The sequence below is a fragment of the Heloderma suspectum genome, chromosome 2 (assembly GCF_057233095.1).
Source record: "Heloderma suspectum isolate Gila_16-S chromosome 2, 16-S_ref, whole genome shotgun sequence".
In the NCBI taxonomy this organism is placed as follows: Eukaryota; Metazoa; Chordata; class Lepidosauria; order Squamata; family Helodermatidae; genus Heloderma; species Heloderma suspectum.
In genome coordinates, this window is record NC_139459.1 from 342,684,742 (window position 1) to 342,699,441 (window position 14,700).

General features: G+C 47.5%; 3 protein-coding genes across 6 annotated transcripts in view; 2 read left to right on the top strand and 1 right to left on the bottom strand.

The window, feature by feature from the left end:
* Positions 1-2,390, top strand: part of GNL1 (G protein nucleolar 1) — a 30,924-nt gene extending 28,534 nt beyond the window's left edge. For both annotated transcript variants that reach the window (XM_084840844.1, XM_084840845.1), the window contains exons 11-12: positions 112-252; positions 1,971-2,390. In XM_084840844.1, coding sequence (XP_084696970.1) covers positions 112-252; positions 1,971-2,275 — 446 coding nt within the window. In that variant the 3' untranslated portion in view covers positions 2,276-2,390. The remainder of the gene's footprint in view (positions 1-111; positions 253-1,970) is intronic.
* A 3,308-nt stretch (positions 2,391-5,698) lies between these two features.
* Positions 5,699-11,462, bottom strand: NRM (nurim). 3 transcript variants are annotated; one of them, XR_014788615.1, is made up of 5 exons: positions 11,281-11,462; positions 9,077-9,279; positions 8,322-8,498; positions 7,761-8,235; positions 5,768-7,549 (listed from the first exon to the last, which is right to left on the bottom strand). XR_014788615.1 is itself a non-coding variant. In XM_084840847.1 (4 exons), the coding sequence occupies exons 1-4, from the start codon at positions 11,429-11,431 to the stop codon at positions 7,915-7,917; spliced, it is 774 nt and encodes a 257-aa protein (XP_084696973.1). In that variant the 5' UTR covers positions 11,432-11,462; the 3' UTR covers positions 5,699-7,914. The 3 variants fall into 3 exon arrangements, 2 of the variants coding, with proteins under 2 accessions (XP_084696973.1, XP_084696972.1); XM_084840847.1 differs by having other exon boundaries at positions 5,699-8,235; positions 9,155-9,279; XM_084840846.1 differs by having other exon boundaries at positions 5,699-8,235.
* Positions 11,463-12,636: 1,174 nt separating this feature from the next.
* The window catches only part of LOC146355282 (uncharacterized), a 28,998-nt gene continuing 26,934 nt past the window's right edge, over positions 12,637-14,700 (top strand). Inside the window, exon 1 of the mRNA XM_084840850.1 lies at positions 12,637-13,084. Within this exon, the coding sequence (XP_084696976.1) occupies positions 13,042-13,084 (43 nt within the window). The 5' untranslated portion in view covers positions 12,637-13,041. The remainder of the gene's footprint in view (positions 13,085-14,700) is intronic.

A 14,700-nucleotide genomic window follows, 5' to 3' on the forward strand; every position in this document is an offset into this window, starting at 1 on the left:
TGGCGGTGCTTTGAGGGGGCAGCACTACAGCTTGGCGGAGGAAGCTTAGCACAGGGGTGCAAGTGGCCAATGTGGCTCTAACTCTGACACCGTCTTCCCCCTCTTTTATAGCCTGGGCTGAGAAACGAGGCTACAAGACAGCCAAGGGCTCCCGCAATGATGTCTACCGAGCAGCCAACAGCCTCCTCCGCCTAGCGGTGGACGGGCGTCTTTGTGTCTGCATGCGGCCTCCAGGCTACACTGCAGAGAAAGGTACTCAGAAAGCAGGGCATTGTGGGAGCTTACCCAGCATTCCAAAGGGTGGAGGAGAACAGTTTGTGCTTGTGAAAAAGAGAGACGTCTCAATCCTCTTGCCTGTCCCGCTCCTGTTTCAGGTGCAACTGATGGGAATACAAGAGAGGGCCTATTTCAGCCTTCCTCAACACCTAGTGCCTTCCAGATAGGCTGGACTACCTCCCACCATCTCCAGCCACCATGGCCTCTGGAGGGCACCAGGCTAGGGGAGGGCTGACCCCCAAATGTGGATCCATTTAGAACCTCTTTGTTTTGGCTTGCCTTTGGTCTCCCATTAGTTTTCTTTCCTTCTTCCTTTTCCGTTCACTCTGATTGATTGATTGATTGATTGATTGATTGATTGATTGATTGGTACTTTTTTGTTTTTGAGCAGTTTTTAAAAAATTGTCATGTGTTCCTTTTAATGATTGGTACTTTTTTGTTTTTGAGCAGTTTTTAAAAAATTGTCATGTGTTCCTTTTAATTCAACATCATCTATTCTGAATGCTCTGTTCAGAGCGGAAAGGCAAGGGGGAAACCGTATAATGATATAAATAAAATATCATTATACCCCCACTCTGTGGAACTCCCTCCCTAGGGAACTCCACCATGCCCCCTCTTTAATGAGCTTCCATCATGCATTAAAAATGTGGTTGTTCAGGCAGGCATTTGGGGTGGGTTAGGGTATTTTAGAAAATGTTTTTACTATAGAATTTTATTGGTTTAAACTGTTTTATTATATGCTTGTACATCGCCCAGAGTGGCTGGGTGACCAGCCAGATGGGCAATTAATAAATTTAATAATAAATAAATAAATAAATAAATAAATAAAATGACAGTAAAGCCTCCAGTTCCACTGGCTCTTATCCTCTTAACTTGTCAGCACAACCTTTGTGGCTTTAATTAATTTATTAATTTTTACTCCATCTTTCTACCAAAAAAATGGCATTCAAGGTGGCTAACAGACACAATTAAAACAATTTAAATTGATTAAAACAATAAAAATATACAATAAAACATAACATACAGAAAAAATTATTGGGTCTGTTCACACAACGTGCTAATCCACACTCAATGGTTGAGTGTGGGTTGTTTTGAACCGGGGGTTATGGTGTTGTCTGAACGCAGCCAGGGTGGCTTGTTAACCATGCAGTGTGGTTAACATAAAACATAAAAACTTAACAACTGCAGAAAATAATATTATAAACAGCACCCAACCCAGCAGATCCATTTACAGGCTTAAAGGCCTTCTTAAATAAAGCAGTCTTATTTAAGACTGGTCCTATACTGATAAAATGGTGTATGTGGATCCCCCACCTATAGAAGCCCGCTTCTACCCTCAAAGGTCTACTTTGTAATGTAGCCCAGCTCTGACCCTCCCCTTTTGTGCAGGAGGGTGGGCTATATCAGAGGTGGGCAGACTTTGGGAGTCAGTTTTTTAAATAGAATCTTGAAATCCTCCAACAGAAGCCAGGTGCAAGCTAGAGATGTGAAGGCCTAGGGGGAAAAACCAAAATCTGTGGGCTTTCCTCCTGCTCTTCCCAAGGACCAAGAAAGGCCCAGGGGTCACAGGGGGAAAGAGTATTATTTCTGTTTTCCCCTGGGCTTTCACATCTCTAGTGCAAATCTAGTGGCTTGATGAGCTGTAGCCCCTTGGCAGCGTGGTGATTTTGACAACCACCTCTCCTTCCCTGCAGCCATGTGGGAGCATCACCCTGAGACGGCCGAGACCGCCGCTTTGCAAGAGGCTCACCGCCATGTCGGCAAGCACAGCTCCAGCGAGGAAGAAGAAGAGGAGGAGGAGGATGATGACGACGATGAAATCTCCAGCTCAGGAGAGGAGGAAGATGAAGAGAAAGACCGGGATGCTGATGAAGAAGGCGAGGAGGACGAGGAGCCGCGCCCTGCCCCTAAGAGTGGGCCCAGCCAGTCTGTTCCTTCCAGGAAGGGAAAGCTCGTGGGCCGGAACCTGTTTGCTTTGCTTGGGGAAGATGAATGTTAGCAGCTCCCCTTGCTGGACAGACTGAGGGGGTGGCCCTGCCCCCTATCCCATCCCATCCCATCCCCCAGGTGCATTCCCAGAGTCGCTGTACATCAATAAAGGTGATGTTTATTTCCTGGCCTGCCTCCATGGCTGTCGGGAGGGTGTTGGGCATGAACTACAGCAGGAGTGCAGAACCTCAGGCTCAGGTTCCCAAGCTGGTCCTCCAGGGTTCTCCAGATAGCCCCACCCCCTTTCCCCCGACCACTTGATCATATGGTGGTTTCCCAACTTTTGTGCAAGTTTTCCCCATTCTAAAAAGTTGACATGCCTTTCCTAAGGCTTTGTTACCTGCAGCAAGAGCTTGTAGCTAAAATACGTTGGTATTTTTGTCTTTTGGCCCCGCCCCTTTTACCTTCGGCCCCGCCCGCCCTTGGAAAGCAGACCCTAAGAGCTTTTCTGAAATGGAATTCGACCCTCAGGTAGAAAGAGGTTCCATACCCCTGGGATAAGGACACAGGATTGGCTCATCTCTGTTCAGCCAGGCTCTCCTGGGAAAGTCACAAGCAGCACACGGTGTTGTTAATCATCCCCTGTGCTTTAACCATAGCATCTCACATATCTTGTATCCCAGGGTGGGCGATATGTGGCCCACAGGCCACATGCCTCCCCCTGACCTTTTTTGCAGATGCCTTTGCTGCTGAAGTTGTGGCAGCAGCAAAAAAAATATTCAGGTTTACTTTAAAATAAGGCATGCAGGGAGAGTGCATCTTGTTTTCAAGCAAAATCACACTCCTGCGTTTTTGGAGGCACATTTGGTGGGGGGCAGGGTTGCAGCCCCCAGTGGGGTCTTGAGGGGCAATGTGGGCCCCTGACCCCCAGAAATCTCCTCCCTCACACACGCTATATACTAATAGAGAACTCATTCTCCAAGTGTGGATTCTTATGTAGCCAAAACTGCACCATCCACACTTACGTCAAGGGTTCTCACTGAGCTAAGAGAAATGGCAAGGCTTGCAGAAGTACAAAAGTCTAGAGGGGATGAGCATACGCAGTGAGTATGGAATGCTGACTATCAGCAAAGGGGTGGGGTGGAGAGAATGGAATGGTGTAGCCTGGAAAAGGGCATGGCTGGCTCTCTGGAACCATGAACTAGAGCACGCCACCCTGCAACATTTTCTTGCAGGTCTCACTTGTCCTGCCTCTGGCCATGATGATCATGGCTAATATCTACTGGTAGGCTCTCCTTCCATCTATTTATCTGTGGTGACCATCATGCCATAACCTCCCTTCAGTCTACGATGGCATGTTATAAAATCTTAAAACACAAACAATGGGACCCCAGTACAGGGCCTAACTACATCATTGAATATTGCCAACCTCAATAAAAAGGCCACAGCCATCTTTCATTTCCTGCCTTATATCTCTTGCAACCTAATCTTGAATGGAAACAGCATGGGACTGGAGGATTTTGGCGGACTGCCTGCCCACTGTGTTTTTGGCAACCCCATCTCCTTCCCTGCAGCCACCTTGTTCCACATCCCACTACCATTGGCAGTCTGACAGGGTCTTCTCGGTAGTGCCCACATTGTGGAGATTTACCTTCTGAGAACATAAGCAGACTTGTGCCGGATCAGACCAAAGGCCTATCTAGTCCAGCATTCAGTTCCTACAGTGGCCAACCAGGACAAGAGCACAATAGCACCCTCTTTGTGTTCCACAGCAGCTGGCATTGAGAGGTGTACTGCTTCTGCTACTGGAGGGAATATATAGCTATTTTGACTAGTAGCCATTGATACCCCTTTCGTCCATTGATATGTCTAGTATATTTTTGTCAGGATGGTGTTCACATCCTGCTTGTATTCTTTCAGTACCAGAATGAAAAATGTCATTTAAGTAGGGTACTGAAATAGCATGCTGGAAAGATTTCAAATTGCCCCAAAGCGCATCTGCTGATGAAGCAGGAAATGAAAAAAAATGTTTCATTTAGAACTAACGGGCAGGAGTAAGATATTGTATACAGCCAATGCCACTGAAGAGCCTTCCCCAACTTGGTGCCCTCCAGCTGTGTTGGACTAAGGATTAGGGTAGAATCATAGAATAGTAGGGTTGGAAGGGGCCTATGAGAGCATCAAGTCTTATAATTATAAGCAGTAACAGCATCATGCAAGAAGGCCAGGGGTGGCATCTGGATGTCAGCAGTGAGCTCCAGTTGGAGTGGGCTTCGACAGGAGCCTGACAATGTCATCCGCTGCTAACCCTGCCACGCACATTGGGTTGAACCCAGGATCTGCCTTTTGCAAGAGGAAGGGCTCTACACCTGGTTTTTGGAGATCCCCTTCCTCCCCACACAACACAACTCACCCCATTCAGCAACGTCTCCTGACCCTATGTGGCTTTTTCAGGGGGCTGGAGGGACTGCCGTGGGAAGGGGAGGGTGGGAAAGTCCACTTTCGTCAGTGTAGTTGATCCAGCTTAGACCTGGATCCAACCCATTCATTGCAACTTCTGCACGGTCAAGGACAGATGTAAGTACACGTTTTACTTCTGTTCAAATGTTCTGGTGTTAGGCAGCATCACCCCCCTGCAGTTCATTCTGTGCAAATGTGTTACCTGTAAAGGGCAATGTTGTGTGTCCAACAGGCCTCCTCTCATAGAACCTGCTCCTCTCCATGCAAGGACATACACATTCTGTCTTCTGGACTCTTGCTCCATAGGTTTCCCAGACCTTTTAAGACAGGGTGGCTCACCTTTGTAGTTCTCAGGGGCCACCCCTTTCTTTCAAGCAGCCTTCCCGAACATGGTGCTTTCAGGATGTGTTGGACTGCAACTCCCAGAATTCCCATCCAGGAATGGCTATGCTGGCTGGGAATTTTGGGAGTTGCAGTTCAACACAGCTGGAGGTTACCAGGGTGGGGAAGGCTCTTCCAGAGGGAAAGTAGGGGAAGGGAGTGCAGTATAGTGCCCGAGCTGACTCCCCCCATCCCAGCGCTGCAACAAGTAGTCATGGCATCACAAAGCTATTGCCATTTGGCTGCAAGGGCCTTGATGGTTATGGAACACACTGGGGTCAGAAACTGCTGGGGCATGACATACAAAATGTAACCAAGAAATGTAGACATTTCTTAGGAATGTTCTTTATGAATGAGATGGTAGGTAAGCCTTTGGCCACATCTTCGGCAAAATTTGGTAGGGGCACCAGGGATGAGACATCGCCCCCAGGGCAGGGCCAGATGGCACTCCTGTTTTAAGATGGGAACAAAACCCATATCTTTAAAAGAAGGGTGAGGAATCCGACACGCATCAGATGTTGGACTACAGCTCCCTGTCCATGGGCCATGCTGGCTGGGGATAATGGGAGTTGGAGTTGAGCAGCAGCTGGAAGGCTACAGGTCCCCCATCCCTGATTTAAAACCAACTTTCAATATACAACAGAGGCAAACGGAGAAGAAAAGCATTTGTTCTTTAAAAAAAAAGTTTACAAACCATTATTTTCTCACATAACACAGAAATCCAAGAGGTTTTTTTTTAATAAAGAGATTCATTGGTATCAGGGTACATATTTCTTTAAAAAAAAAACTGCAATGAAGGTATACTAGCATTTAAAGAGAAATGCTGGTTGATATTCAAGGCATTGGGTTATAAGTTAAGGCTAAAATCATCTTCCATTGCCAGGTGGAGCCCAGCAGGAACCATAATTCTAGGAGTCCCAACACACTAGAGCTTTCAGATCCAGATCTTGAGAGGATGGTCCTGTACTTCTAAGAAATGGGAGAATTATACCAGACACCACTTTTATCTAAGCGTACTGCAGTGATGGGAGAAGTTATATATGGCTAAATTTCCCTTCTAAGCAATCTATGAAGGCGCAGGACACCCTTTAGGATCTGGACCCAATTACCCTACCCCTACACCCAGTTATAAAATCTAGAAGTGATGGACTCCCAACTTCTTCCTACACCCTCTTAAATTGGGGTAATATGCCCAGAAGTCAATACCTGCTTAAGAATTCCAGGACAAGAAGCCAACATTCTGTTCTGGACTACAACTCCCAGAAGCAGCCCCAGCCCGCATGGACAATGGCCAGGGATCATGGGAGTTGGAGTCTAACAACATCTGGGGGGCCACACAATTCCCTCATCCTTATCTTAAGGAAACAGATGCCATCTCCAGGATGAGCAATGTCAACAGCTATGCTCCCAATCTAGGAGAATCAGGCCTAGGATTCCTGGCTCCCAGCTGAAGCCAAGAATGTATCTGTATCCAAACAGAGGCTATTTAATAGTGGAACCACCAACAACAACCTTCCCCCACCCCGAAAAAAGTTTGTTTTTAAAATGAACTTGATTCAAAGCTTATATAAATCAGCATGGCTGCTCCCCATTATTCTGAAGAGTTAAAAATTACCCTATGGAGGTCTGATACTAGGGTTTGAGGGGCAGTTGATCCACTGCCTGGCTGCCAGTTTGACAGCAACCTTTTTCAAGGTGTTGTCTTCTGTGAACCAAGCAGGACTCCGCCTCCCAATTAAGACTCCTTTGGAACAGCTAAGGATTAAGTGGCTTGATGGAAGAACAAGCAAGTATTCTGCACCTTTCCCAAGCAAAATGACTTGGCGCCCCTGTCCTAGAAAAACTATAGTTATAAAAAGAAAAATCTCAGTCTTGCAGCCCATTCCTCAAGTGGCCCGGCCCAGGCTGCTATGGCTTTAAAATGGTTGCTTGTTAGTTGAAATTAAAATTATACGCTTCAAAAATCATTTTGGCATGATCTCCACAGTAAAAGCTCAATAAAAATTTAAAAATAAATAGAAAGGTGCCACAGATTTTTTTTTTTAAAACATTAACTATGCTACTCTCTCTCTGGTCAAAGCATAACACTACAGAATTGAGAAGTCTGCAACTTTTTTTTTTTTTTAAACTGGCAGCGTTGTTATGCTTTTAACAATGGCAGAGTTCCAACAGATGAAGCTGTCCCAAAAAAGAACACTTTGTCTGTTGAACTACCCTCCTACCACGCAGCTGTCAAACGTGCAAAATAGCCGGCCAGAAAAAAATCACAACCCCACTTGGATTCCATCAAGAATTTCTCACTGTTCTTCTTTTGTGGACCCAATGCATCCTTTTAACAAGGGGTGGCCAACTTGTGGCCTTCCCGACGTTTTAGCCTATAGCTCCCATCAACCCTAGCCAGCAAAGCCAATGGTGAGGGATGATGGGAATTGTAGGCCAAAACATCTGGAAAGCCACAAGTTGCCCACCCCTGCTTTTAACCCTCTTAAACAGCCTTCCTAACCTGGTGCCATCTAGATGTCTTGGATTACAACTCGCAACATGACAATAATGGGAGTTGTAATCCAAGACATCTGGAGGGCACCAGGTTGGGAAAGCCTGCTCTATAATCCATTTCCTCTGAAGCACTTGGGACCAAACCCAGGCCTCCCCTATACAAGATTCTAACCTAATACAAGCTAGAACTCTGTATAGATGTTTGAGTGAATTATAACCAGGTGGGCATGCTGGAAGCCAGAACTCTTGTAGGCCACTAAAACCTGAGTGCATAAAAGCAAAAGGAGATAAGACACATTGCATTGTTCAGCTAGGCCCCATATGCCAGAACCCCACAAAAATTGGGACCGTACCCCCACCCCCACCCCCCACTTAGTTCTCCTTGTGGGCTGAGGGGCCATTTTGAGCCAGCAGGTCACCATAGGCTGCCTCTTCACGGGAGAAGACCTGGAACTTCTTGTCAAGCTGTGCTCGGAGGTAAAGGTAATCCTGCTGGTCGAGGCTGTGGGCGCAGGTAATATAGGCTGTGAAGAGTAGGGCGAGCAGCAGGCGGTCAAGGGAGAGGCAAGGCACGGCCCAGAGGATGAGGAGAAACTCCAGATAGACAGGGTGGCGAAGGTGGGAGTAGAGGCGGACGGCCCGTGAGGACTTCACAGCCAAAGGGTCCCCCATGCCCAGGCAGTGGTAATAAACCTGGGGAATGAGAGTGGAGTAGAGAAATGCAGGTTTGCATTGCTGATACACCAACACTTTGAGGTGGGGGGGAAGTGACACGGTACCTGTTTGACCCCCATCAGCTCTGCGTAGTCGAAGATGAGAATGATGCTAAAGATGACCAGCCAGGCAATGAAGTGGAGGATGAAGCAGATGAGTGGGACCCAAGTGACCCATGGCTCAGCGCTCGCATTCCAGAGCACAGGACCATCCCATACTGGCTGCCAGTACCTCATCAGCAACTACATGGGAGGGAAAAGATGCATTAGTAGCACACTTCTGCACACTTGCCTAGTGTGGCTGCGTGTGGAGCTTCCCACCTGCAATCGCATCAGGGAATGAAACTCCATGTCGTGCAAGATCTGGAGGCATTAGCTAAATCGCACAAATCATTTGTAAAAAAGCCAAGTTATGGTTCTAGTCCTCATTATTACTGGGTTTGGAAATATTTGCCTACTTCCCTAAAGAAAGACAGAAACTTCATTTTACCTTGCCATATAATGAAGGCTACCCTGAGTTAAACTCACAAGTGTGGCTTGGGAGCCCTGTGCTCAAAACAGAACCATAGCAAGGAGCAAAGACTGAAGCCAGAACTGAGGAGTTTTCTTTGGCAATTTCACTTTCCTGCTTCCAACAAGGTGCAGCTTACCAAATGCAAATAGTAATCATTGGACCACGATCATTTCTTCTGCATCTAGAAATTAGCTTGGGCAAGAATTCAACCATAGCTCCTACTATCTTATCTATGGGACTCCTCCCTCTCCTAGAACTCTAGCCCTTCAGAATTGTCCACCTTGCTACCCCAAACTGATATGTCTACCTGGAGGGTCAGGGCTGTGCAAAAGACATAGAAAGATCTCTGTAGGACCCCAAAGCAGCTGCTGGTCCAGCGTTTGACCTGCTCAGTGGCCATCAGACTGTGTTGCAGGATGAAGAGGACTATCAAGCCCATGTCCACTCCTAGCGGGTGCAGAATCTTGGGGTCCCTCAGGGCAACTCCCCATTGAGGACTAGAGGCAGCACCTGCAAAGAGATAAGGATCAATCAAGTGGAGACCCACCTAGAGCATCCTATTTAACAGTCCTGGGCTGGCAGAAGATCTCAGATAGAACCCCAGAACCTAACCCCAGAGCAGGGATGGGGAGCATGTGGCCCTCCAGATGTTGTTGGAGTACAACTCCCATCATCCTGGCCATTGGGTAGGCTGGCTAGGGCTGATGGAAGCTGAGGTCCAACAACATCTGAAGGGCCACACCGCCCCATCCCTACCCTAAAGATATTCGGTTCTCCTCCCGCTCCATCTCTTTTACTCAGGGTCACCTTAAATCTTATGAAGATGCTAGATTTATGGGGCCTTGCCATATATAGCAGGAAGAACTACTAGAATACTTGACTAAATCCTATTGTTTACACAGGAGTAGACAACTTGATGCCCTCCAGATGCTTTGGCTTACAGCTCCCATAATCCATGACTATTGTTCATGCTGGCTGGGGCTTATGGGAGATGTAGTCCAAAACATATGGCAGGCACCAAGCTGCCTATCCCTGGTAACTAACATACTAACATAGCGGGAAATCAAATCTTAGACCAAACATCCTTGCCTTTGGTTTTAAACAGTGTTTGGGACTCCAAAGGCTCAGCACTACCTTTTTTATTGTAAAATAATACTACTACCCTGCATTTTTATGGCGCTTTCAAGTGTGCAAAGCGCCAAAGTGTACAACTTACATTATCTAGTTGCATTCCTTACAACAGCCTTGTAAGGTAAGTCAGTAGTGTTATCTCCCATAGTGCAGATGGGATGACTGAGGCTGAGAGAGGAAGAGGGGCTTGCCTATGGCTACCTAGTGAGTTCATGGAAGAGGTGAGATTCAAACCAGGGCCTTCCTTGACTGACAGCTCAACCTCTAAGGGAACAATCCTCTGCCACTGCAAGCAGAAATCAATCAGTCCTACGACTCCCAGCATGTCAAAGCCAGGAACTTGGGCAACAAAAGATTAATCCAGATCAGCCTTCCCTAACCTGATGCCCTCCGGATGTGTTGGACTACAACTCCCATCACCCCAACCAGGCTCCTGGGAGTTGTAGTCCAATACATTCTGATCGGCCTTCCCCAGGCTGATCGGGATGGCCTACATTAGGGAGCAGCAGCAGGCGTCCTGCCCCAAAGGCGGAAGGAGGGGGCCAGCTGCAGCAGTGGGATGTGCTGGCAGGGCCCTTTTGGGGTGCATACAGGTCAGGGCCTTGGCCACCCCCCTCCCTTTCTAAAGTGATCGGCCAGGAACACGAATTGCTGATCAGGTGCCATTGGTGAACATTCCTTTCTGGATCTGGGTGACATTTGTTCTAAACTTCTACAGCTGGTACGATTTCCCTCTATGGCATAGGGGGGCAACTTGTGGCCCTCCAGATGTTTTGGCCTACAATTGCTATCATCCCTTCCCATTGGCCATGGTGGCTAGAGCTGACAGAAGTTGTAGGCCAAAACATCTGCAGAGCCACAGGTTGCCCACCCCGACCTAGTGCCCTGTGGCAGGCACAGCAAGAGCACGTGCCACCCACTGACCCCCCCTTTGGCATCACTGCCCCGCTCCACTGAACCCGATTGCCCCATACGCTGACTTGCGCTATCTTTTGACAACAGGGGTCGGCATTGTATATATATTTTACTTGCAAGTTTCCCTTGTTTGCAAAAGGCCAGGGCAAGAAGCAAACTTTTAAATACGGACTATTGCAACATCAAGCACACGCAGTGTTCCAACATATGAAAACGTATCATCTTATCTCTATCTAGGATCGAAGTTTTATCAGTCTGTTTCATTCATTTTAAGCGGCCGTTTTAGATACACTTTCAGTCTATTGCGACCCGCCTGGAGTCACCACGATGGGCAGGCTTTCAAAAAAAAAAAAAAAGGAGTCAAATAATATTTCTAAACTCTCGGAGTGCAGCCCACCCCGCACTCCTCTGCTCTCCCAACAGCCAGTTCCCCCTCCCGCCGCGCCCCGCCGCAACGAGTCGCACCGGCGCTGTGCTGCGGGGGCCCAGCCCCCGTTGGCAGCTGCAAGAACAGAGCCCGGAGGGAGACGAAGCGGATCAGCTCCACGGCAGTGCCGAAGGTGAACAGGAAACTGCCCAAGGCCGGGACCATCAGCAGGAGCGGCAGAGCAGCCATGGCGGGGAACGGAGCTTCTCCCGCCGCCTGCAGGAGCCGCCCCGCTCGGGGAGGAGCTTCCCCCGGAATCCCCACGCCCCCGTGACGTCACAAACGCGTAGGTCTGCGAGAGGGCTTTCCTCGCTGGTCCCGCGCAAGGAGGGGGCTTCCCCTAGCATTCCCAGGCCCGCCTACAGGCCGAGTGACGTCACACGCCGGGAAGACGGCGCCCCTCTAGGGGTCCCCGCTAGCCCCGTGACGTCACAGCCCCCTTCGCAGCGCTCCAGGCCTCTGACGTCATATCAGGATGTTTCCCAGGGAGCCGTTCACTGAGAATTCCCCCTGCCCCCCATGTTCCTCTCTGTGGCAAAGAGTTCCCTGATAAGGGAAACCCCTTGGGTTCTAACAGCTCCGTAAAGCTCCAACTGCTCCTTGCATAGGTCAAGGGGCCTCACCACGCATGCGCAGGCCCCGCTCTTGTTCCGGAATAAAGGTAACCACAAATCAGAGGAAGAACAAGCAAAGTCCAAAGCAAATTCTAAACCTAGAGAAAAGGAGCGTGTGATACGGAAGAGACGAATATTATGCGTGTCTACTCACAGGCCTGGCCCTAGGATAGATAGTGCCCTGGGTGAGGAGTGCCTTTGGTGCCCCCCCCCCATCAGTTTTGCAGGGCCACCCAGAGGATTTATAGGGCCTGGTTGAGGTCATAGAATCATAGAATAGTAGGGTTGGAAGGGGCCTATAAGACCATCGAGTCCAACCCCCTGCTCAATGCAGAAAGCCTGATTCCCAGGCGGGTCCCATCCAAGTACTAACCAGGGCTGACCCTGCTTAGCTTCTGAGATCAGACAAGATCATTGGTTTGCTTTATGTTGAGCAGCACGATGTCCATTGAGAAGGGCATTGCTTAAAACCTTGCTCTCCCAGCCACTGTGCTACAGTTTGCAGCCAAAGTTTGAAAAGCCACATTCTGAGCAGAGGCAGTGCACTATGCAAGACAGCAGAACTATCACAGGTTTTACTATAGAAGGGGAAGAAATGGAAGCAGTGACAGATTTTACTTTCTTGGGCTACAAGATCACCGCAGACGGTGACTGTAGCCATGAAATTAAAAGATGCTTGCTCCTTGGGAGGAAAGCTATGGCCAACCTAGACAGCATAGTCAGAAGCAGAGACATCACCTTGCTGACAAAGGTCCGTCTAATCAAAGCTATGGTTTTCCCAGTAGTAATGTATGGCTGTGAGAGCTGGACTATAAGGAAGGTTGAGCGCCGAAGAATTGATGCTTTCGAACTGTGGTGCTGGAAAAGACTCTTACGAGTTCCCTGGACTGCAAGGAGGTCAAATCAGTCCATCCTAAAGGAAATCAACCCTGACTGCTCATTGGAAGGACAGATACTGAAGCTGAAGCTCAAATATTTTGGCCACCTAATGCGAAGAGAAAACTCTCTGGAAAAGACCCTGATGCTGGGAAAGACTGAAGGCAAAAGGAGAAGGGGACGGCAGAGGATGAGATGGCTAGATAGCATCACCGATGCAATGAATATGAACTTGAGCACACTCCGGGAGAGAGCGCAGGACAGGAAGGCCTGGCGTGCTATGGTCCATGGGGTCACGAAGAGTCGGACATGACTGGACGACTGAACAACAACAAGCAGTTCCTGTCTTTTGGTAAGCATTCTTTATTTTAGAGTATCCATTATTTTTATTTTAAAAATAATAAAAGTTATAAATAAAAAAGTTATCCAGCTGACCTCTTAGAGCTTAATTTTATTATTATTAATATAGTGCGTATATTATTTACAGTATTTGAAGTACTAACGTTGCCTCAAAGTAAAGCTCCATTCCACTTATTTTTACCTAGCGCAAATGACAGCAAAGTGGAAACTGAAAAGAAACATGCTTTAAAGCTAATTGAAAGAAGATCATTTTTGTACTTAGTACCCAAAGAACCTGCAGAACCTTGAAAAAAAAAGTGTTACAGACACTTGCTTTTTGCTACCCTAGCTCACTGCAGACAGTACATTCAAAAACACAGCCACTGACTGAGCTCAGCTTGGCGCCCTGGGCAACTGCCCAGCTTGCCCACCCCCAAGGCTGGCCCTGTATACTCAGGAGAAGTGAGCCTCATTGAGGACAATGGGATTTACTCGCAGGTAAGCCTCTGTAGGAGGCTGCAACTCTATGTCTACATACTTGGGAGTAAGCCCCATTACACTGGCCCTTCTTTCTGCTCCACTATCCCAGGGGTATGTATGTATCTGTGATATTCTTTCTATTCCCTCCTTTCAATCAAAACAGAATTCCCAGGGCACAGCTCCAAGTAAAATAAAACATCATAAATACAAAGTAATGAAACTCCAGTATGCATCTAGCAAAAGGCGCATAAAACTAAAGATAAAAAAACCCTACAGCATTAAAACATGAAGTAGCCAGAAAACATTATAATCATTGTTCCGTAAATTAAAAGCTGGGACAAAAAGAACTGGTGTTTTTTTTTAAAGATCTGGTGCATAAAAAAAAAGCAGAGGATATAATGCCTGGCAAACTTCTCTGAGGAGGAGGATCTCTGAACAGTACAGGAGAGCTATTTATTAATCCAAATAATTAAAAACCTCAGTCCCTTGCATACCCAGGTGAGGCTGGTATCTCACAGTGCAATTCTATACATGTCTGTTCAGAAGTAAGTCCCACTGAATTCAATGGGGCTTACTTCAAGGTCAGTGGGTGTAGGATTGCAGTGTGACATACTCAAGCCATCTCTATAGATAGGACTTTGACGGTGTAACCCCATAGATGCCTAGTCAGAAGTAAGCCCCATTGAGTTGAATAGGATTTTCTTCCAAGTAAGTGTATATGGGATTGCAACCAATAATTTCCTCACAGGAGACACACAGTCTGCAAAACAATAACCCTAGGACTGAGATAGATATAAAAATATAAATAATTTGGATTCTAAAGATCCACATTTTGTACCTGATGGATTCCTTCATTTCTGCTTTGTGGTTCTGGTACATGTATCATTCCCTTATGGAGCCCCAGCACATGAAAAAAGTTATCCCCAGTCACCGTCTGCCTCACAGCCATAGGCAGAAGCAGCTACAGAACAGCCTCCACAGAGGGTCTCTGCACTTGGGGGCAGGTTGGTGTGGGACATTAGAAGCTGGGAGGGGGCATTTTCCACTGGGAAAACAGGATTCTGGACGAAGTGTTGTAGCTCTGTATGGATGCTTCCACAGCGAGTGAATTCCAAAGAGCAACTTAGGGTGCAATCCTATGCATGTTTA